Source organism: Globicephala melas, chromosome 8 (genome assembly GCF_963455315.2).
Source record: "Globicephala melas chromosome 8, mGloMel1.2, whole genome shotgun sequence".
NCBI classification, from domain to species: domain Eukaryota; kingdom Metazoa; phylum Chordata; class Mammalia; order Artiodactyla; family Delphinidae; genus Globicephala; species Globicephala melas.
Window position 1 is genome coordinate 85,231,310 of NC_083321.1, and position 22,430 is coordinate 85,253,739.

Genomic DNA, 22,430 nt, shown 5'->3' on the forward strand with positions numbered 1-22,430 from the left:
TTGGAGTTTCTGCTCTTCACATGAAACAAGCAAGGAATAGGCAGGTCTCAAGTTCCAACCTGCAAATCATCTGAGGACAGCTTCTATTGCCAAATCTTTAGAGAGGATGGACTGCGTAAGGAGAAAATCTCAGATTTCAGAATGGTCCTACTTGACCTCTCAAACAGAACTAAAGCTCTGGCTGGAAGAAAGAGGTGAAAGCAAATTCTTTGTGAGTTTTGTTTTTGACAATTGGCTTTCAAATAAACAGATGTAAATTATATAAGGCTTGGTAGAATATTTAATATACATTTTATCAGTACAGAAACAAATAATAGGAACTTTGTGCATTATATAATACTGACTATAGCTCGCCTGCTGGGTGCTGGATCATTGAAAACACAGTACCCATAGGCTCAGAAAAGAGCAAGTTAGCCCTTTGGGTCCTAGTGATTAAATGCTCCAGGCCACACCAGCCCTGCTTTTTCTAATACTTGAATCTCCTGACTGTTGGGGCTCAAGGAGCCAAGCCAAGTGTAGCCACTCCTGGGGTCAGGGGCCTAGCCAGTGGAGGATATATCCACCTGAACTGATGAAAAGAGCAGGCTTTGCAGACAGGCAGACTTGGGTTTGAATCCTGACTTCATCTCTTAGTAGTTGTGCGCCCTTGGTCAAATTATTTAATCTCTTATTTTCTTCATCTATAAAATGGAGATAATTCTCTAACCCATAGGGGTATTTCCAAGGATTAAATGTTTGCAAATGTTGTATATTATAGTAGTTGTTCAGTGACTACTTGTCCCCTTTCCCTTTTCTGCTGATATCTTCCTTGCCTTCAGCTCTTTCTCTAGAGCTCTTTCTCTAGGGTGTAGAATAAGGATACATCAGAAAGTGCTTTAGAAAAGATATACTTCCACCCCCTGCTCTTTGGGAGCTCTGTCTCTGCCTCCTGCTACTGCTTCCTCTTACGACGACTTTGATCCTCATCATCACCTCCATAGGAAGATGAACCAGAGAACATGGAAGAAGCAAAACTCAAATCCATCTGCTCAGTTCTTTGTATGCACGACTTTTGGAAGGAAGTTAAAAGCCATTAATGGAAATGAGTATGCATGAGGCTTTTATTTATGACGCATTTATTCTAGACAGTACAGAAGAGGAATCAAATATGTTGCCTTCCTTCCAGGGCCTTGCTGTCCAATGAAGGAGTTGTACATGTTGGTAAGTAATTTTAGGAATGTGGTAAATGTTATAAACGAGCTGTGCCAGGTCATCAGATCATTAGGATCTACAGGCTCTGCTCCTTTCCCTCTCTTTCTCTCTCTCTCCCTGTGTCTCTTTATTGCAGATAAAGAGGGTTCCTGGCCTGTCACTGTTTAAGTGACAACTTACTATGAGTCTGGGAAGGACATCAGCTTTCTTAAGTTCTCTTTAAGTTTGGCTACTAGTGAACTAGATGGTAGTGGAGAACTTAATGGCAGCTTGCTATTGTTAGCAAAGAATGACAGATGTGGAGATAATTTTGAATTATGTTAATGTTCTGAGGAACAAATGAGCTCCTGTTGACATAATACCTGATTTAAATAATGGATTACAGTGTATTAAGTTTCAGTGCCCTTGGCAGAAAACTCAAATCTTAAGAGCAAGAGGTGTTCTTTGAGATCTGATATTATAATCCCAAGAGTTTTCTTTTTTCTTTTTATTAAAGAAGGAGAAAAATAAGTTTCTTTGGATTATCTAATCAAATTCCTAAGAATAAAAGTATTACACTTGAAAGATATTTGTAAATCAACATAATCATGCCAAAATGTATCCTGTAATGCAAAAATGATATAATTTAAGACTTTTTTTTTAGAATGTCTGTCCTTTTTTGATATTTAGTTTCTTGATGTTAACAATGATCACAAACTTATTTGAAAGAAAATATACCTATGTTTCCAATAATATGGATCAAATGGTTTCCTGTTCTCTTTAACCCATCAGACCTGAGTATGCAGTGACCATCTCTATTCTTCCACATGGCATTCCTCTGACCTTTCAGCCTTGAAGTCAGGTGAAGATTGATTATATGTCACCAGTCCTGATATCATGCCTCCATAATTTCAAATAATCCATGAAATCTGTGTAGATCCCTTAAGTACTTTGGATGTTCCCATCATCTACTTCTCTTTTCTATGTTATAAAATCATTAAGAATAGAGAGGGAGGTTTGGAGAAAGGAAAGGGAGGCTGGACTAGAATCCCACTATACATTGAAGGCTATGAGAATTTCCATTTGCCAAATGCCTTCTGTGTGCTTCGAAGTAAAAAAAGTAACATAAAAATATATGTTTTAAAACATATATTTTAAAAGTTGACTTCGTGCTAAAACGTAGGAGTTTGTTCTCCCCATGTTACAGAGGTAGAAACTGAGGCTCACGGAGATTAGATGATTCAAAGTTTTCAGAATTAGTGGTGGCTGAGCTGGGGTCTATACCTAAGTTTGTCTGGTTTCAAATCTGCTACTGAAGTTGGTCTGAATCAGCAAACTAGGGGCTCATGTGTATTATCCAGCTCATGGTCAAGGTGGTTTGTTTGGTCAGCACAGAGATGTGCTCTCCCTGGCTAGCTGTTTTTACTCTCTTATATCCTGATATAAGATATACATATATATATATATATATATATATATAAAACTCATACATTTATTTCTTATCCGTGGTTGCTGGTAGCATTTAGAGTTAGTGATCTGTCTCCCTGGTATAATGGAATGATTGTGTGCTTTGGATCCAGACAAATCAAGCATTTTAGTCTGGGCCTAGCCAATTACTAACAGTATATGTGCTCTGGATATGACTTAAGCCCAATTCCACCACACAAGTGGGAATAACCAAACCTAGGTTGCAGAGCTGTTGTAAAGATGAAAAGGAAATACATGTAAAATGCCCAGTATATGGTAAATATTAGTGCCCTCCATGATCCCCTCCCTCCCTCATTGCCATCTTTTGTGAAATCATTTTGAAAAATTTCCACATGCTCTGTTAGCTCCAAAGACTGTTCTGAGAGAAGTGTTGGTTGAGGCTATAATCTCAACTGCTACTGTAAGGGAGTATTAGACTAGAATTCTCTCCATGTCTACTGAGGGGTGGAGTTAGAAGATACCAAATACCAAAGAGAATGTAAGACTCACGTTCATATTTATGTGTGATAATTTATAATAGGAATATTCAATAACCACCTTCATGATCCTTGGTTCCTTAAACATATCAAAGATGTAAAAAAGGGTCATAATAGGGAAAGGTGGGAAGATAGGTGAAAAGATTTCCTAGGAGTTGGCTGTTGCTGTGTTAAATGTCTTTACTCCTCCCATCCTTTGCCTCAGACAAATGGGGGTGTCCTTCTATGTGGCCCTTTGGAGAGCTAGATGTATATGTTACTGTAGAAGTTGGTGGGAAGGTGGGGCTCCATTGACTTGGGTCTGATTTTCAGGCAGGAAATCTAGAAGAGAAAAGTCTGACAGACTGCTTTGGTGGTAGAACCAGGGGTGAGTTGCTCAGATCTCAGTAATCTGTGTTCCTGGACCTCATCTGGCAAAGGTACATGAACCTTTCTGATGGAGTTGATTAGGCCACACGGAGGAGCTTGTAGCAGATGCCACCGGTGCTTCACACATATCCCTTAGGCCCTTCCATTTCAATTTGCTCATAGTAACTCCAGTCCTAAGGATTTTTCTAGAAATGGAGAGGGCTACTCTGCCTGGGGGTGAAGTAGACCAGAAGTGTTGGGGAATTAATTCCTCCTTGGAGCAGTCTTAGAACAAGATTGACTTGAAGTGTGAGACTGAGGTGTATTTGTACATTACAAATACCACAGTTCCCTTGTTTCTAAGCTGGGCTAATTCTGAGGCATGTGTTTGACACTACTCCCAAAATGTCCCTGTGGACATGAATGAAACTTCTAGTGGCAGCTGGCTTTGTGTTGTGCTCTTCACTGGTTGTCTCCTCTTCCCTCATTATCCTGCTGGTGTTCTCTGCAACTCTCATATAAACTACTTGCATTCAAATCCTTGCCTCAGGGTCTACTTCTGGAGGAACTCAAACTAAGACAATTGGCACTAGAGGAGGTCCAAGGAAGAACACCACTATGAAAGGATTCTGGAACTTGTCAACCAAATCACAAAAAGGGCCCCATTACTGGGGGTGATAAGAGAGGTGATGATAATCCTTGGCATGCTGAGCATCACAATTATAAATATTCTCATCTGTGGTGAATTGGAATGGAGTATAAGCTTATACAGTATCTCACATTTTTAGATATAGTGGCAATGGTAATTATGAGGACTGTGGAATTGGTTATTGTTGTCACAGTGGCACTGAAGGGAAAAAAAGTGACAAACTCAATTCAACAACCATCAAATTATTCTCAGTGTGAATCCCAGAAGACCACTAATACAGCATTAAAAGAGACCATATTTCCTGTAGCCGGAGGGCAGATCCAGCTGAAAATTGGGTGCAGACCTGAGTGGAAGAGGTAGAATTTCAAAAACTTAATTCTCAGCCCTGACAAGTCTCTTATGCAAAAATTGGGGCCTTGATAGGGAAGGAGTGTGGCTCTGAGAACTGAGATGGGGAGATGTACTTGAAAACTTTGAATCTGCAGATTTTCCTGAACCCCTGGGCCTACAGAAATTGTTCACTCCCCATTGTTATAAGATAACAGATTTTTTCATTGCAGAGAAATTATAAGAGGCAGACTCTTCATGAGATGATACTAATCTTCAAGGTTTACCTCTACCCCACTCACAGATTCCAGGACAATAACTAGGATAAAAACTCAGATTGAACTCCTGGGAAAATACATTCCCTGCTCCAGGAAAAAAGGAATCATCTCAAAAGAGCTATAAGGCTTGGCTCTTGTGTCCCAGCAGAATCAGGAGAACATACCTGAAAGTGGACTCTGAGGGTACCAGCCCAGCAGGGAGGACTATAAGACTGGATACAGAGGATTTTGAAATGGATACATTCACCCATGACATCAGCTTTAATGTACTGGGAAGGACTCCTATAGTTGATGCTAACATGTTACTGGGATAGTTACTTGAAGCTTGGAAAAGGATGGCCTGCAGCAAATAAGAAGCACTTGGTGTATAAATATCCAGCTCCCTTTCTCCTCAGGTGGGAGAATTCTTGGATGGGTGTTGAACACTCTTTCCTAGAGTTTTCCTTTAGGATTAAGCTGCAAAAACCTGAATAGATTCCTGGGAGTGAAGAAATAGTCACTGGTGACAACTGAACAAAGGGCTGAATGTCAACAGGTCAAGGAGGAGGTTCTCCATCTTGAGTCAACCTGGACATCTATCGGGACCCAGGATTGTAAAGGCATATTGGGACAGAACCAGTCTAAGTAAAATTTTCCTATCCCTTTACCATTTTCCCTCTCCTTTGCTTTGACTCCAGAGATAAAAGAAACTATCTAGCAATCTAAAGATGGGGAGTGAGGAAAAAGAGGAGACATATAAGCCAGAGAAATAGACAAGAAGCCAAATACTACTTTTTATGGTTCTAGGCTTTCATTTTAAAATAAGCCCAAGCTGTGAGGAAAGAGAAAATGTATGATTAATCAGTTTTTGAATTTTTGTAAGTATTTTAGATTAGATAGTCTAATTACTGAATTGACATTGTGTTCTGATTTAAAAGGATGTAAGAGTGTCTTTTAACTAAAACTGATTCAAAAAGTCATGATATCTACCAAATTTTCATTCAGTTGCAAGGAAGATATTTCTGGACAATATCTAAAGACCCAGTGAAACAAACAAAAAAACAGATTCATTTGATTACGTCGTGTGCCTCTTCAACATGCCCCTTCTACTACTTCATTATTGCTTTTGTCTATTCCCCATATGGTCTGTTACAGTAATAAAAACATAGTTGACAGCAACTGATGTAGAGGAAAGGTAACTTAGAGTACAGGAAGAAATCTAAGCTGTCTCATGTGTTTCTTTCCTAGTTAGTCATACTTTAGGGTTGACAAATGCTTTAAAGCCATATTCACATTGCTTCATTTGTTTGCTTTTTCAAGCATAACAGGACATATAGACAACGAAAAAAAATGTACAGGAGATAAAGTTTGAAAACCATGGGGCCATTTGGCTTTCTTTCTTGATTCTCGAAATAAATACAGTAATGTTTGCTTCATAAGGAAGAGAGAAACAGGAGGAATTGAGATGGTCACCCACAATGTGGAATAAGTCATTTATTATCATTTGTTCCATCAGAATCTTCCAGATCATCGAACATTGTGTGACCACCAACAGCTCTGTGACCTGAGCTAAGTGTTTCTCTCTTACTGTGAGCTTTTGTGTTATAGAAAACAAAATCCAAAGCTATACTCAAATCAAGTAAGATCACTTCCCCTTTCTTTGCATGAACCTTCATTTAACATGAACGGTAACAATTTTTGTTGGCACTATTTATTCTCCTCCAAACACTCTTGATTGATCCCTGGGACCTAATATTTTTTAAATTTGTTACAGATTGATTTACTACAGCATTCCTCACTCTACATCAGATTCTGTCTTGGTCAAATTCAGTAACTCAGAGAAAACAATAATTGAGATTGTCATAAAATATGGGTAGGGTTCAAGATGCCCATCTCTTCCTTTGAATCATTGGTTCTTAACTGTGCAGAGAGAAGTTGTATGTCTAGGCCAGTGGTTCTCGACCAGGGTGATTTTGCACCCTCACCCCCATGACATTTGACAATGTCTAGAGATATTTTTGATTGTCACAACTGGAGAGTGGTACTGAGGCCATCTAGTGGGAAGAGACCTGGAACACTGTTAAACATATGTAGTAGTTTCCTATTGCTGTGTAACACAACAGCTTAAAATAGCACTCATGTATTGTCTCACTGCTCCATTGGTTAGAAGTCCGAGGGGACTGGGAGGGGTATTCAAGCAGGTTCTCTACTTAGAGTCTCACAGGGCTGAAATCAAGGTGTTGACCAAGCTGGGCTCTTACATGCAATCTCTGTGGAAGAGTCCATTTCAAAGATCATTCAAGTTGTTGGCAGAATTCAGTTCCTTGCAGTTGTAAGACTGATGTCCCAATTTCCTTGCTGGATGTCAGACATTCTCAGATCCTAAAGGACATCCACACTAGTTTGTTCATGTCCCCTGCCATCTTCTAAGTCAACAACAGCATGTTGAATCCCCCTTTTGCTTTGAATCTATGACTTCCTCTTCTGCTACCAGCCCAAGAAAACTCTTTACTTTTAAAGGGTTTACTTAACCAAATCAGGCTTATCTGAGTAATCTCTATATTTTAAGGTCAACTCTGTGGGAGTTTAATTACATCTACAAAAATCTCTTCACAGCAGTACTTAGATTAATTTTTGATTGAATAATCAGGGAACTTAATCCTTAATCTCCTACCCCAACAGTCCATAATGCCTAAGACAACCTCTCACAGCAAAGAATTATCTGACCCCAAATGCCAATACTGCCAAGATCGAGAAACTCTAGTTTAGGCATATCTTTTTGTTCATGGTGTAAATATTTTGTTTATCTTTCTCATGAAAGGCAGATTCACAGCCTGCAGCACTTGAAAGAAGCATATGCCAGTGGGTTTCTGATCATGAACCAAAACTCTCATTTTCTAGGAGCTGCTGGTCACAAAGATTTTAAGAATTATTTGACATTTGCTGGTCCTAACCCATCAACTTCTTAGCTTTACATCCATCAGTCTACCTAGTTTACATTCTTCTGTTCTTTGACACACATGATATTTCATTTAAAAATATTAGAAAAAAAGAGGAATATTAAACATTCTTTACCTTTGCCTAGAAAACCAGAATGTGATCGTGTATGTAACTAGAATGCAAGTTCCTGATTACAGAGGCGTTCTTGTGGTCACTGATGTACTAAGCACCTAGAACAATTTGAGGCACATGTTAGGCACACAGTGAATATTCATTGAATGAATGTTTCCCAGTCAAGGATAATGTAGCAAGAGGAACCTTGACTTTCTGTGCAAATATTCAGATATAAATGGGTCTGAGACTTGAATGGAGAATGCTTTTATTATGAAGTATAAAGAATGAAGCATATACTTATGCAGCTTGAAATTAGAAATGCCCTGATGGGTATATAAAGGTGTGTGGGCTCCCAAACCTTCCTAAAATTAGAGAAGCCACCTGGTTTAAACTCCTACTCTAGGAAGACATCTACTTAATGACACCCTTGATGCATCTAGTTTATGCTTGAGCCCTTCTAGACAGTGTCAAGGGAGTGGACACTTTGGAATAGAAATCTTCAAACTTGTTTTGTTTTGTTTGCCTGAATACTCCCTAAAATAATTTTGGAGAATCATAGACCCCTTTGCACATTTTAATTTGACATCTAAAACTTTTTAATCATAAGTTAACAGTTGCAAAGAATGCAATTTCTGGCATATTCCATATCACATATGTACTTTAAATATATTTTGTCAAAACATCCAGATTGATAGATTTAGTTCATTCAGTTTGTATAATATGTCTTCCATACTATCAGGCAAGTGCAAATTGTCAATCCAAATAGACAAATCAGGCTTACTTTCTGTGAGAAAAAATCTGTATTCATTTTTCAATTTAAATAAACTGAACTACTTGTATCCCTGTGACAACCATTTCACTTCCAAATTCTAGTTCTAAGATAAATCGATGTATAAATAGACATAGAGCCTTAAAATTAGTCTGTCACCTGGATGAAATAAGGCACTGTCCCATCAATAGTTCTTACAGATGAGCTTTTTGCTTTGCTGTCACTACCTCAGGAGTTATACACCCTCAAGGTATTCCTTTGTTGGTTCCCTAAAGGTTTCTACACCCTGAATAATGCATGATAGTAAGACTGAGGATTTTTGAACATAGGTTTTTCCTTTGTAAAGTAGGAGAAATACAAGGAAAGGTGACAAAGGGTAAGTTTTAACCTCAGATAGATACATTTTGGGGAAAAGTACACGTAGAGGTTGAGGATTTGGGAAATTATTCCTTTAAAACTATACATACTCATATACCCCTGGAAAAATCTTAGTGTACTCCCAGGGATATGAGTCCCCCAGTCTGAAGATGGCTGGTTTAGTTTATAACCTGTTACATATAGAAAAACATCTTTTCAATTATGAAATAGTGAATTGAAATATACTTCCTACCATATATCTATTCCACTATGTTTCAGTTCTCTCTTGAGTACCTAGAGAAGGATAAATTCATCTTCTGTTGATGATTCTCTAAACATTTGAAGTTTCTATGATGCATCCTCCATGTCTTCCCATCTCTAGGATTCATAATCCCAGTTCCTTGAGTTGCTCATTATCTATTATTGTTTTCAGTCCCTTCACCCTTATAGTTATCCTCCCATAAAAGTACTCAGACTTATAAAAATTTTCCTGAATTTTGATGTCCCAAACAGTATAATGCTTCTATTGTCATGGTTAAAATATTAATCTTAGTAATAGCTTTACAGTGTAAAGAGCTACCATTTACTGAATGATTAGTATATACTCAGTACTTAAAATAAACACTGTAATGAAGATACTATTCTCATTTTACAGATGAGAAGAATGAATCAGGAAAAAAACTAGATAATTTGAATAAGGTCAAGAGCTTCATTCAGCACCTTGTTTATTAATTAGTTGCTGGCTGGACCAGTAGTTGATTTAACAGCAATATGACAACATACAGAGCATATCTCTGTAGGTATTCAGGGAGCCAGAGTAGTCGAGATATGTGATTAGGCAAAATGTTAAGATCACCTGAACAGCCTCTGGAAAAGCCCCTGTAAATCTAAAAGGAGCCTGGCATGTATCATGCTGCACCGTGTTCTAGAATAACCTGCTTAGGTGACCTAGCGCAGTACAAGGGTTTCCAAACTGGACTCTGCTCAGTCCAAGGAATTATGTGGAGCATATTGTGGACTGCTTCTGGGGAGAGGGGAGGATCCTGGTGACAAGGCTTCTCAGCACCCCTCCTCTGCTTCAACTAAACAGCTCTGCTTTTCTCTAGTTTTACTTTCTTACATTCCTCCAATCAGCAGTAGATAGAGATAGAGATAAAATTGTATCAGAGGTAGAAATAGAGATATGGGTGTGGGTGTGTGTGTGAGAGAGAAACCACTAGTCATGTAAAGAATACTAACTTTGGAATCAGTTTGCTTGGGTTTGATCCCAGCACTATACTATTAGGTGACTTGGGCATGGTCTTTAGCTACTCTGAGCTTTAGCTTCCTCACTTGACATATGGCAGGTACTCAAAGATTTTTGTTGAGCAAATAAGTGAATGAATAAATAAGTAATTTTGTATTCTGGCAAAAAATAACCTTGCAGGGTTACTTTGAGGTTTAATGCTGTTATAAGGAGAGTTTAGTAAGCTTGGTACATAGGAGGCATTTTGCAAATAATAATAGCACTTATTATTGCTGTTGTAATTATTATTGATTCAGTGCTTGTTTGGTTTGAGGTACCAGGTGCCCATGTGGCACTTCTGTCTAAGCTAGTTGGAGATCCACATCAAACTTGAGGGCAAATATTGCTGAATATATGGAATGTGCCTGAGTTCAGAGGGGCTTTCCCATCACAAGAGGAGATTATGGGAGTCCCATAGGCTTCTTGGTCCTCCACTCTTGCAAGTGTGACCTGAGGAGTTTTGTGGCAAAAACAGTGGCAACAAGTTGTCTGGAAGAAGTCTTGTCATTGTGCCAGATGTGCCAAAATCATATAGCAACTCAGTGGGATCAATTCTTGTAGACCAAGAGGTGTGCATATTTGCTGCCACTGGTATTCTTGGGGCTTGAATCATACTACCCAATGATATCCACGTCTATCTGCTTAGCACATTCATTCTCTGGGTAAGAACAAATTATAAACCTACAGACTATTCTTCTTGAAGGAGAAAGGAAAAAAAGTGTACTGGGCTTTTGACCTGAAAATTGATGTCTTTAATCTACCTAAATCATTTCCAGTTAAATACAATTGTCTTGTGGATCACATTCATCTGCTGCAGATTGTAAATTCTCCAAGACATCACCTTGTCTTTTCATAGGTTGTGTAAAATGGTGCAAACACTTTTAGCACTTGTGCTATAACAGATGATTATAATTTATAACAAAAGAATAAGAACAATGACAGCCTAATCACATGCCCTAGAAGCTTGGTGTGCGAAAGGAATCCCATTATATACATATTGTAATCTCATTATAACATATTGTGAAGGCGTGTATGTTTCTCACTGGGAGAACCTGACAACTAATTTTTTCAAGTTTGGAAAACAGACCAGTGAGAGTTAATTCTAATTATGAAAAACTTCTTTGCTTTAAAGACGGCTTTTCTAAAGAGTCTCTTTAAATAGCCCAAACTCTTTTTGGGGTATTCAAAATTGAATTTGCTTTACAAAATGTAGATTAGACTCAACTTTTCAGGAACAAAGAAAGTGTGAAAAATGGGGTATTGCATGTCAAGCATCAATAGTGAAGTCTCATGTAGTGATCACAGTGAAAACAAGGCTCATCCTTCTAGCCCTTGAGCCCATCAAATTCAGAATGTCCAAATGTGGCAGGTGTCTTTTACAGGGCATTAGGTGTCCTCATTCCAGGCAAGAAAGTTAAACCAGCATTGGGGTCATTGGCTGTCATTAATTGTGTGACTCTGGCAGCCAAAGGCATCAATCCGTGCTCTCAAGAAACCATGTATTATTCAGCATGTACTGCTATTAAGCTATACTATTAATGCTTAAGCTATACTATTAGCTTAAGTAGAGATACTTTTTTTAATTGAAACAATTATGAAGAAAAAGTTGATGACTTTTGTTCAAACAAATGAAAGAATTTGGGGGAGAAATGATGTATTTCTTTCTCTGTATATAAGTCATGGGCAAGGAGAGGAAAAGGAGAAGTTGGAGTAGGACTAGATAGCAACACAGGCTCAGAAGAAGGGACCCCCAGATTACAGATAACCTCACGAGTCAAACTGTCTTTCTTACAAAACCCTCTGCTTGCAAATGCAAGCAGATAGTTGAGCATCAGCCATTGTTTTTCTCTCTCAATTCTGAGGCATAGCAGGAAAAAGCAGCCACGTATACTGCAGCACTGAATTTAGCAAGTGAGTACTACACAGGCACTGTGTTGGACTCAAAGATGGGAAGAAAACAAAACAGTAAGGGAAGAAGGAAATGTACATTTATTAAGACACCTGAATGCCTTCAAAGACCATACAATATCTTTGAGACTGCTGTTTTCTACAGTAGACATATGAGAATACTTTATTTTGAAGTTGGCTACTGTAATTAAATGCACTTTTCATATTCTCCCAAGGGTTCTAAACCAATAGTTGATTAGTCTCTGCCCAGATTTAGGCAGGCTGATGAGACTCTTTCAGGAAGTCCTATCCATTGTGCAGAAAGGCTATTTTTAATACTACAGAAAAGCACCAAACACTTTAACAAGTATTAGGGCCATGAAGGGGTACTTTGTAAGAGGCACAATGCCTGGAATTTTCATAGGGTTTCATTTCTGCACTCCTCTGAGTGATTTTCGTCTTCCTGCCTTATAAGCCTTTTGTGAGCTTTGTGTGCTCATGAGTGGCTAGATTGTCAAAATAGGAGTATTTAATACACGGAGTGGGTCTTGGGCCTGGAGATGAGTGTGTGAGGGAAGAGAGGAGGATCCTGAGTCGGGTGGAGTGAAAGGTAATTTGGAGACTCTGATCTTACTGGAGAGGAAAACGGTTCGTTTAGATTGTTTGATGTTAAATACATGTTCAGATTTGTATTTCAGGTTCGGCCACATTTGTGTTCAGAAATGCCCTTCTTATGCACTGTTTCTGTTCAGAGCCAGGCCAGCGTAAACAGGATTGGAGAAGGGGAAGATCCCCCTCAGCAGAGGGAGAAAATCTATTGTGTGCCCTGAGGGGAGATGGATCTCTAGAGTGTAAAAATGTGTGCTTGGGACCACGTGGGAAAGGGTGGAGGGTGAGGAATCGGGCAGCCAGAGAACTGAAGCTTCAGCCCTTCCTAAGCAGAGGAGTGCGGAAGGTGGGTTGCTCACAGGGTGGAGATGGGGGTTATTGCTCAGCCCCTGAGTAGGGGAACAACAGGGAACCGGGAACGTGTGTGGCAGAGGCTGGCTCTGCCAGGACGAGGTGCTGGGGGTATGAGGGTGGGGTGGGGGCCTGAGGGGTGGCTCGGAGCCCTGGCGGTGGCTGCCTGACGTCACCGGCCTCTCTGGCAATAGGCTGCGAGCTGAGCTCCCCGAAGCGGCGGCGGCGGCGACAGCGCGGCTTGGTCTCTGGCCCCTTCACTCCGCGCCTTCTGCAGCCGTTCACTGCAGCCGCGCGGCGGGGATCCCTCCTTGCAGCCAGCTGGCGGCCCCAGGTAAGGGACACGGTGCGTCTAAGGCTCCAGGAGGCCGGCTGGCCGGGCGCGAGCGGGTAGGACAGCCCCGGCGGCCTGCGCAGGCACCCCTGGCCGTAGCTCCGGCCCCCGCCCCTGCCCCGACCCGGGCTTGCACGCCGCCTCACTGCTCCGCAGTGCAACAGTTTGCAGCTGCCTCTTGAGAGCGGCAAGGGGGCTCGGCTGCGCGCTACGGATCTCCCTGGCTCTGTTCCCCGGGAAGAGCCTCAGGGCCCTCGGGCTGGGACTGGGAAGGCCCGAGAGAAGGTCTGTTCCCCAAACTTTGCAGGCGGGAACCCTCCCCCTTTCATTTCCAGCACCCTTAGAAAGAAGCAGGATACTGTCAAGTGGGGGGCACAGAGAGATGTGGAGAAGGGGGCGTTTGCAAGGATGTGCTTTAGCTGAGAAAGAAAGGTGCTTCAGCTTTTTTTTTTTTTTTTTTGGTTGTGTGTGTTGTGGAGGGGGGGGGGGGCGGGGGGGTTGGGGAGGTACCAGGGAAGAAGGATGGAGAAAGGATGGAGCGCGATCCTGCGTGTCAGCCTCAGCCGCGGACAGAGGCGGAATGGGATGTGGCTCCAGGGTTACCCCCATGGGATTGGGACCTAAGGGATCTGCCAACGTCCAGGGAGCGAGAGTCTGGAGGGGGAGGGAAGGGAAGGGAAGATTGCGTACCCGGGGCCGGCTCGGCGGCCCGGGGTGGGTGCTGGGAAAGGTAGGATCCAGGCGAAGACATCCATTGAGAGGGCTCCGGAAAGAGGACAGTCGGCGCTCTGGGAAGCAGGGACCGCGTTCCGACGTGGCTGAGTGTGTGTTGCGATTAGAAAGTTGTGGAGTGCTCAGGGTGGCTGCTTTATCTGCTGAGTAATCGGCATCTCCGCGGTGTCGGCGCAGACCCTCTTCCCAGCAAAGTGGCGCGAACGCGGAACTGGAGGCTTTGGTGCGTGGCCAGGGGCGGGCGGGCGGGCTGGGGTCCGCGGGCTGCGGAGAAGACGGGCGGCGCCCAGCTGAGGCAGTGTGCTCAGAGGGCCGCTTTGCAGTGGCGGTGATAGTTCCGGTTCTCAGCGCTCCCCCGGGCAGCAGCTGGGATCCTAACTAAGCCTGTTCTCTTTGCAGCCTGGTGCCTTGGCAAAGGAAAAGGGCGCGCGAACACGCGTTCGAGGCGGGGCCGGAGAGGATCTCCTGGGCACCGCTCGCTCCTTGGCCGGCTTGCTTGCCCGCAGTTGCTCCCTCAGTCCTTCGCTCGCTAGCGCATCCCCTCCCACACGAGGGAGTAATTTTGGGTGGCGCGGGCTCCGTCCTCTTCTTGGCTGGTGGGAACCGTGTGCCCAGAAGAGGAAGTCTGGTGTGCCTGGCCCCTCCCAGCCCAGCGCCGATGAGTGCAAGGGAGCCCAAGGAGCTGAGGCTGGCGCTGCCGCCGTGTCTCCTCAACCGGACCTTTGCTTCCCCCAACGCCAGCGGCACGGGCAACGCGAGCGCCCGTGGCCCGGGCGCAGGAGGCGGCGGCGGCACGTGCATCACGCAGGTGGGACAGCAGCTCTTCCATTCGTTCTCCTCCACGCTGGTGCTGATTGTCTTGGTCACCCTCATCTTCTGCCTCATCGTGCTGTCCCTCTCCACCTTCCACATCCACAAGCGTAGGATGAAGAAACGGAAGATGCAGAGGGCTCAGGAGGAATATGAGCGGGATCACTGCAGCGGCAACCGCGGCGGCAGGGGGCTTCCCCAACCCGAGGGCGGCCAGGCCCCAAACCAAGCAAAAGAAAGCCGGCTGGAGAAGCAGGGAGGGGACGCTGCCTTCTGCGCCTCATCCAACGCCTCTTCTTCCCCTGGCCTCCCGTGCCAGAGTCCCTGTGCTCCTCCGCCTCCACCACCGGCCCCCAGTCCGCAAGGAGCGCACACAGCCTCCTCCTGTTTGGACCCAGCTGGCGAGGGCCTTTTGCAAACGGTGGTACTGTCCTGATTGTCTAGTCCCTCTCCTCTTCCCTTCCTCGTTTCCAGCATCTTTGCCGTCCTTGCTCTTTTTTCTCCGGCCTTCCTCTTCCACTTTCCTGTGGCCTCCCTTTCCTCTTCCTTCTTTCCTTATTTGTCTTCCCCCTACTCTTTTTCTCCTCCGCCGAGGCACTGTGCGGTATTTGTAAATATTGGGCGAGGAAAGTCTCGGAAGAAGAAATAACGCTGATAATAATACTTTATTATTATCATTTATAGTAATTATTATAATATTAATAACACGATCCAAGCGCATGACAAATCACATAAGTTCTCATTGTCAGTGAAGGACGCGTCTTCCCTCTCCACCCTGCGCCCCCACAATACGGAGGAGAGACCGCACAAGCTACCAAACATGTAAAAGGCGTTGACTCCCTGAACAAAGGGAGTGGAGGGGGCCTGGTATGTTGTACATAGCTGTCAAGTTAAGGTTCAGTTACCTTTCTTCCCCTTCACCCCCACTTTTCCTTCAGCTTCCCTCCCTTCCCCATTCCCACGTTCAGCCGGACTCAGGCAATAGTATATTATAAAGAAAACGTAAACATTAAGCACCAGGACCTCAGGAGGCCAGAGACTGTCCCAGAAAAACGTTTATGACAGGTACCGCTCTCCAGTCAGCCCTCTTCTCACCTTTAGTTAACCATTCTCTTTTCCAGGACCAGGCATTTTAATTTACTTTTAGAAATGTCCCTCGCTGGCCGAGCATAAGTTCATTAAACGTCTATAAATGAGTTTTAAGAAGAATGAAAGAAAGAAAGAAAGAAAGAAAGAAAGAAAGAAAGAAAGAAAGAAAGAAAGAAAGAAAGAAAAAGAAAGAATCTACTGCTTTAGTCCTTGCCCTGCTCCCCCATCTGTACACCTTTGACTTGTGGCATTTTCAGGATTCACAGAGGATCCGGGAGCTGTCCAGACAGGTCTGGTGCTGAAATTGTCTCAGAACTGGGTACATTCTTTGGTTGTGCAAGTCGAGGAGCGGATGTTTTGGAAAGTGTTCTAGCTTTTTGTTGGTTTCTTTCCTCTTTTTCTACAAGCGAGTTTGCGTGTACTCTTGGTTTTCTTCTTATTAAACATTGCATAAGTTACCTTCTTTTGTAATAAAATAAAATAAAATAAAATAAATTAGGTGATGTGCAGTACTGAAAGTGCAGTATCTAACCAACAAGAATGTTTCAGTTTAATTTTTAGAACAAGTGCACCTTTGTTATATATTTATTATATTGGTACCAAATACAGAAGCAAACTATAATTCTGTACTACGTCCTCCAAACTGTATATTCTTGTTCTTAATTCCCAGCTGTTGATATAATTATTACCACTGGATGAGGAATTCAGTGGTGCAGGCCTGGCTTCTGCTGTTTCCAGAAGTGTTCTTTTGTACCTTACTCTGTAGTAGATTGTTATAAAAATATGATACATATGTTTTCTTATTTCTTTTGTGAATAACAGAACAACCACAACAGAAAACAAACAAATAATGGATGTGCAGGAATGCCATCTATTAAAACATGGTTAATATTTAAACAGTGCCTGTAGTCCTCCCTGCATGCAATTACCACCTGGAGGCAGTTGTGTGTGTGTGCTTGCTTGTACTGTACGTGTTTGGGGGTGAGACTGGCGGGGATGTTGGGCAATTTGGACGACAGGACATGCAAATTTTAAAAGAAGTTAAATCCAGTAACTGCTTGTAGGATAAAAATGTTTGCAGCTTGTTTAGTTAGATATCTGTGCCTGTAACTGAGATGCAGCTAAAGGAGTGCTCTCTTTCTCTTTCTCAGTGTAGCTTACCTAACTTCATTGAATGTATGAAGAAAGAGTAAGAAAAAAGAAAGTGAGAGAAAAAGATCAATATCTTTTTTCTCTCTCCTAATGCCAGATAAGGCCATCTATGTTAGAAATGGAGTCCACCTATGGTTATTTACCACTTGTTTCCTTGGGTTGATGATAGAAGAGGCCAGAAGCATATTATAATCTTAAACTATATGCAGGCATCCTTTCTTGGGAACAGATTTGGAAAATGTATGAATGAGAATGTTCTACAGAAAGCTCAACCAAAAGAGACCTTACTAACCTGCAGGATGTAAGGCAAAATTGCCCCTAAGTGCATCCCTCTCCCAAGTAACTAGTAGCTCTAGATTCTCTGTCTTGGTTCCAGGCATATGTGCTCTTATCCAGAGAAAATAGTACCTCTGAGGTTTTAGGTCATCTGTTAAATTGCCCAAACTCAATCTACATCTTTTATAAAAATAATTTAGTAAGGTAAATTTAAATCACCATTAGATATCCACTCAAGACCTTTTCTGAAGCACAGAGGATCATCATTTTAGCATGCCGTGTTGTAATATTAGGAAGATTAGGTGTAATCTTTGAGTGTAATATATTAAACAACGAACCAGATTCTCTCCAGTGCCTTAGTCACTTCCTAGTAATAGGTAAAAGAGTGCATTAACTCCCTCAGGCCACTAGGGAATCCTTTAGTACATCAGAGCTACATTGTACATCAGAATGACTAAGGCACTGTAAAGAAGAAAGTCCATTAATTTTTGAAGCTCACCCTCATCTAGCTATAGCTCTTTAATACCTTATTACAGAATGAATTTTGGACTTGAAATTTGAATAGAATTAGGGATTCAGAAGGGAGCTTCCTCATTTCCAATGAGCTCCACTAAGTACGTGGATATTACTTTGTCCCCCTTATTAGGTGCACTTTTTACAGTGAATAATTTCCCATTTTATTAAAGCAATAAGATGTTCTGTTGTGAGCAGTGCTGGATGATGACTCCATTTCCTTGGTGCTGAAGCTACTCATACATCTTGCCTTATGAATCATAGTGCATTCAAGGCATGCAATAATAATCCCCTTTCAAGGAGCAGCCTGTACACTCTAGGGGGTAATTATGAAATCGTCCTGTATAATTTTTCCCCAAAGGAATAGAGGAAACAGGAAATAAAAACATTATATATATTGTTTAAAAAGATCTTGATACCTCTAAACATGGGTACACATCCATAATATGTTCTTAATGTGCCCCTTTAAATATGTATGCCTTTCTCCATTAATTGACTATGGCTTAATATTTTTAATAGTGCTCTATGTAAAGATGATATGATCTGTGAGTCAAATTTCATGCTGAGTTAATATTCTCAGAACTCTATAATCTGGTGGTGTCACTTGAGATTTTTTATGAGTTAAGGAATTACATGAAATTCTAGTAATGCCAGTCCCCACACCAAATTATTGCAATAAGCACATATCCAAGCAATTTGAAGAGATCCTGTTTAAAGCATTGCTTCTTATAGAGCTCAGTTGACAGTCTAAGGAGTTTGGGATGCTACCAACAGGGCATTTTGGATTTCATTCTATATGAAACAAAAAGCAATCTGGAAATAGACAAATTTATTTTAAGGATTTTATTCACTGATGTCCCGTCAAACTAATTGCTTCAAATCCCTATAGCTACAGCTCAACTTCTGCACTTGCTATTCAGTATTCATAAGGTGGCATGCTTGATTCTTATTGTTTTTAAAGGTTAGAAAATTGGAGAGAGAATACCATTATGTCAACTGTATGGGACTCTGAATCTTAAAGATGTAGATGGATAAAATCTTCTTTAGAATTTATATACACCCATAGATATGTATTTATATATGCATACATTTTGTACAAATTTACAATGGACTTTTTGTATTCTCTTTTCTGTCATTACAAGAATGAGATGGAAACCAAATAGTTGTTCCACCCTCTTATCCAGAGAGGATACTGAGAAGTCGGGTATATGCATGCACCTATTTCTCTGAAGTTAAATCTGATGACTTTCTCTTTATTTAATGAAAGGGGAGAGTCCTGTTTGACTCGCGGGAATTGGTAATTAGATAAGCTTCCTTTCCTTGTTAGTGACTCAGATGTAGCAAGATAATGAATTTATGACCATATCTATGTGGTCTGAATATCCAAATGGAAAGCAAAAATACCTAGAAGAGATTTAGGGCCATCTAGACCACAAACCTGAATTGTGGCTCGATTTTCAATTTTCAACCTATATGTGGTGTGGAGATACAACTTATATCTACATAGCTAAAGGTAAATCTCTTTAGTCTGATAAGTAGTTTTTGGAAAATATGGATAAATTAGCTTTTAAAAAACCTTTGGCATCTGACTTTTTCCACTGTTTCTATCTATATCAATTGAATTAATTAGATAATGGTTAAAACTCCATTTTCCATTGTGTAGACATGCTTTAACTACTTTTATGTGGGTGACAGTTGAGCAATTGCTAGCCAATATTATGTGGAAGTTATAGGTTAAATTAGAACCAGAAACTTAACCTGGTCAGGTTCCTCAGGTCCATTCCCATGTGAATCTGGACTTTGGGTATAAATCTGAAAAGCCACTTATCTGAGCCACCCTTTTTTGGAACTAGTGTTTGTGGCTCATATGTGTTTTAGTTTACATTAGAATAAATTGACCTACTTATTGAGGGTGTATTTAATCATTGAACTGAACATAAATATTATTCTGATTTGGTTTTGATTTATTCGATAACATTTGAGAAACAGCTTCAATGTTTTGAAATCAATATTTATTAATGTCACCAACCTAATAATACAACTGGTGCCATGTAAGAATGCTTAGTTTAGAATAAGAATTTAATTAGCTTTAATTGGGGACAATGTCTTATCAAGATGGTCCTACCTGTATGAGGCAGGGTCATGTGATTTCACTGTTTTTTTTTTTTCTATAGAGAGGTTAGCAAGCAACAATAATGATGATAACAAGACCAGCAACAGAAAAAACTGATTTTGGAACTTGAGTATATCCAACAGACAGAATAAAACAGATATCAGAATTTGTGGAAATTTTGTTCTGCTTTTCTATCAATAAAAGAGTTTTCTTGTTAATTGGCTTTTGGGACACTATTTCCTTATTAACTTAATTTTTAAAATAGCAGGATTACAAAATTATTCATTCTATTACCCCCAGGTGCTCAAAGGAATTTTTTGTAAATTCCATTACTCATCTGATCTTCCTCACAAACCAACTGCATGTGAGAAGTGGGAAGTGTATACATATTAGAATAACTCAACAAACTGAGTCCAGTACAATAATTCAGCAATACTTTTAAGCAGATGCTCAGGCTCTTTAGGTCATATGCTTAGTCTCTCAGATTTCCTCTCTTTCTGCTCGTGCTTCTCTAATATAACCAGATGTATGGGGAAAGGATAGGGTTGACATGATTTTGTGGCAGTGGGGGGGAAATGGGAGCCTCTGATTCATACAAATTCCTATGGATTCTACCCGAACACTACTGAAAACCAGCTGATTGGGACTGCTTTCTAGTCTGAGGTGCTATTGCTCTATCTATTTTTTGTGCTGACATTCACCACTGCAGTCTTAGACCCCAGAACTTTGTCCCCAGGCTCAAAGTTATCATCTACAGGAATCTATACATCCTGCCCCCTGCCATCCCCGGGTCCAGCAGTGCTCTCACACCTTACCCCCTTCTTATAAATATAGGAAGTTCTGTGTCCTGCATGCTGTGGACCTACTATTGAAAGGCATGGGTGCCACAACCCAGTCTCCAACCATGGTCTTCTTTACTCCTAGGAGGTAATATTCTTTAACCTCAGCTGTTTGACTCAAGAGATGGATGAGTGTTCATTTAGCTATGTCTCACAAGACTGACAATGAATCTACTTGCTCACTCCTTGATTATCTCTATGTTGACTTAATTAATTTAATGCTAGCTGGATATTCTCTCCGATTAGTTGTTGAAATCCAATCTCTTTTTCCAAAAGTACCTCTCCAAATATGTCCCAGTCTTGAATTGATGGTGATAGTATTGGGCTTGCCTTTCCAAAAAGTTGACTCTATTTTTCAAAACTTTGCAGACCAGAAACAGGCTCTAGTAAGAACTTTTATTAATCCCTGTTTCCTACCTTATGTTGGACCATCCTCTATCTGCATCTTCAGATCCTATCCCTGGATCATGGCCCTGACACAGGATTTTTAATTTTAGCTTGGAGCGTTATGTATATTACTCCATGTTACAAAAATTTGCTCCACACAGATTTTCAAAAATCCTGGGAAAACCCCTCAAATACAGTGAGATGGCAAAAAAATACTCACTTTTCACATACAGATGTGCAAAGCAAATGTGACTACTCTATTTTCCTATAATTCATCCACTCTTTCTCATAGGAACCAACTGGCACGGTAGCCCTTTTAAGAAAAATTTTAAAACTCTCAAATTTTATCTTCCCCCCCTGCTTCTTTCCAAGTTAGTGTCTGGGAATGACTTACATGATCTCATGGTGACAGAAGAGGATGGTTCCTCAGAGCTGCGCAGTATTAAACAGATCTTTGCTTGTTTGAACTGCAGAGTGGCCAGTCCAGTCTACTTCCCGGGAAGCAAGTTCCAGCTAGCACCCACCACTGTAGCCTATGACCCTAGACATTTTATATAGTCTCAGAATCTGAGTCTGCAGAGGACTTTTTTTTCCAAATGCAAGATCTTGCTGTTTTGCTGTGTTATAAGCATCTCTAGACCCCCTCAACTGGGACAAATGAGAATCTCTGGGTACATTAGTACATCCCATTTAGGCAATGGGAAATAAAAAGACTTCCAATAGTTGGTGCCTATTGTCACCACCATCGTCCCAGTGCCACTGCCTTTCTATAAGAGAAAGGAGAATGAATTAGCTCTCCCTGGTAATGGTTTCCTCCTAGCATAGCCAGGGAGATTTTTCCGAACTCTGTACTCTAAAGTCCTCAGACTCTTTGAAACTGTTAGAATGCTTATCATTTCAGCTCTCTCTATTGCTATTTGTCCCCTGAATTAAGGGGCTTGGGGAACAAGAACACTGGAAACTACCCTCCTCAATTAATATTTGAATCCCTTCTTTCCCCCAAATTGGGCTGAAAGGGATAGACTTTTTCTATATAGTCCCTTAAGGGCTTCCTCTTGTATAGCCAAACAAGAAGGGATAGATTTGGGACATTTTGCTTTCTAAATGCCATGTCCTATACCCTGACTCCAACCTCACAGGTAAGTCTTAAAATGGAAT

At 41.2% G+C, this 22,430-nt stretch overlaps 1 protein-coding gene across 5 annotated transcripts; it reads left to right on the forward strand.

Moving 5' to 3' along the window:
• Positions 1-12,540: 12,540 nt before the first annotated feature.
• C8H11orf87 (chromosome 8 C11orf87 homolog) lies at positions 12,541-20,100 on the forward strand. 5 transcript variants are annotated; one of them, XM_060304016.1, is made up of 2 exons: positions 12,541-12,677; positions 14,493-20,100. In XM_060304016.1, exon 2 carries the CDS (start codon positions 14,752-14,754, stop codon positions 15,337-15,339), a length of 588 nt encoding a protein of 195 aa, XP_060159999.1. In that variant the 5' UTR covers positions 12,541-12,677; positions 14,493-14,751; the 3' UTR covers positions 15,340-20,100. The 5 variants fall into 5 exon arrangements, with proteins under 5 accessions (XP_060159999.1, XP_060160000.1, XP_030690947.1 ...); XM_060304017.1 differs by lacking the exon at positions 12,541-12,677 and adding an exon at positions 12,953-13,022; XM_030835087.2 differs by lacking the exon at positions 12,541-12,677 and adding an exon at positions 13,162-13,361.
• Positions 20,101-22,430: the final 2,330 nt, after the last annotated feature.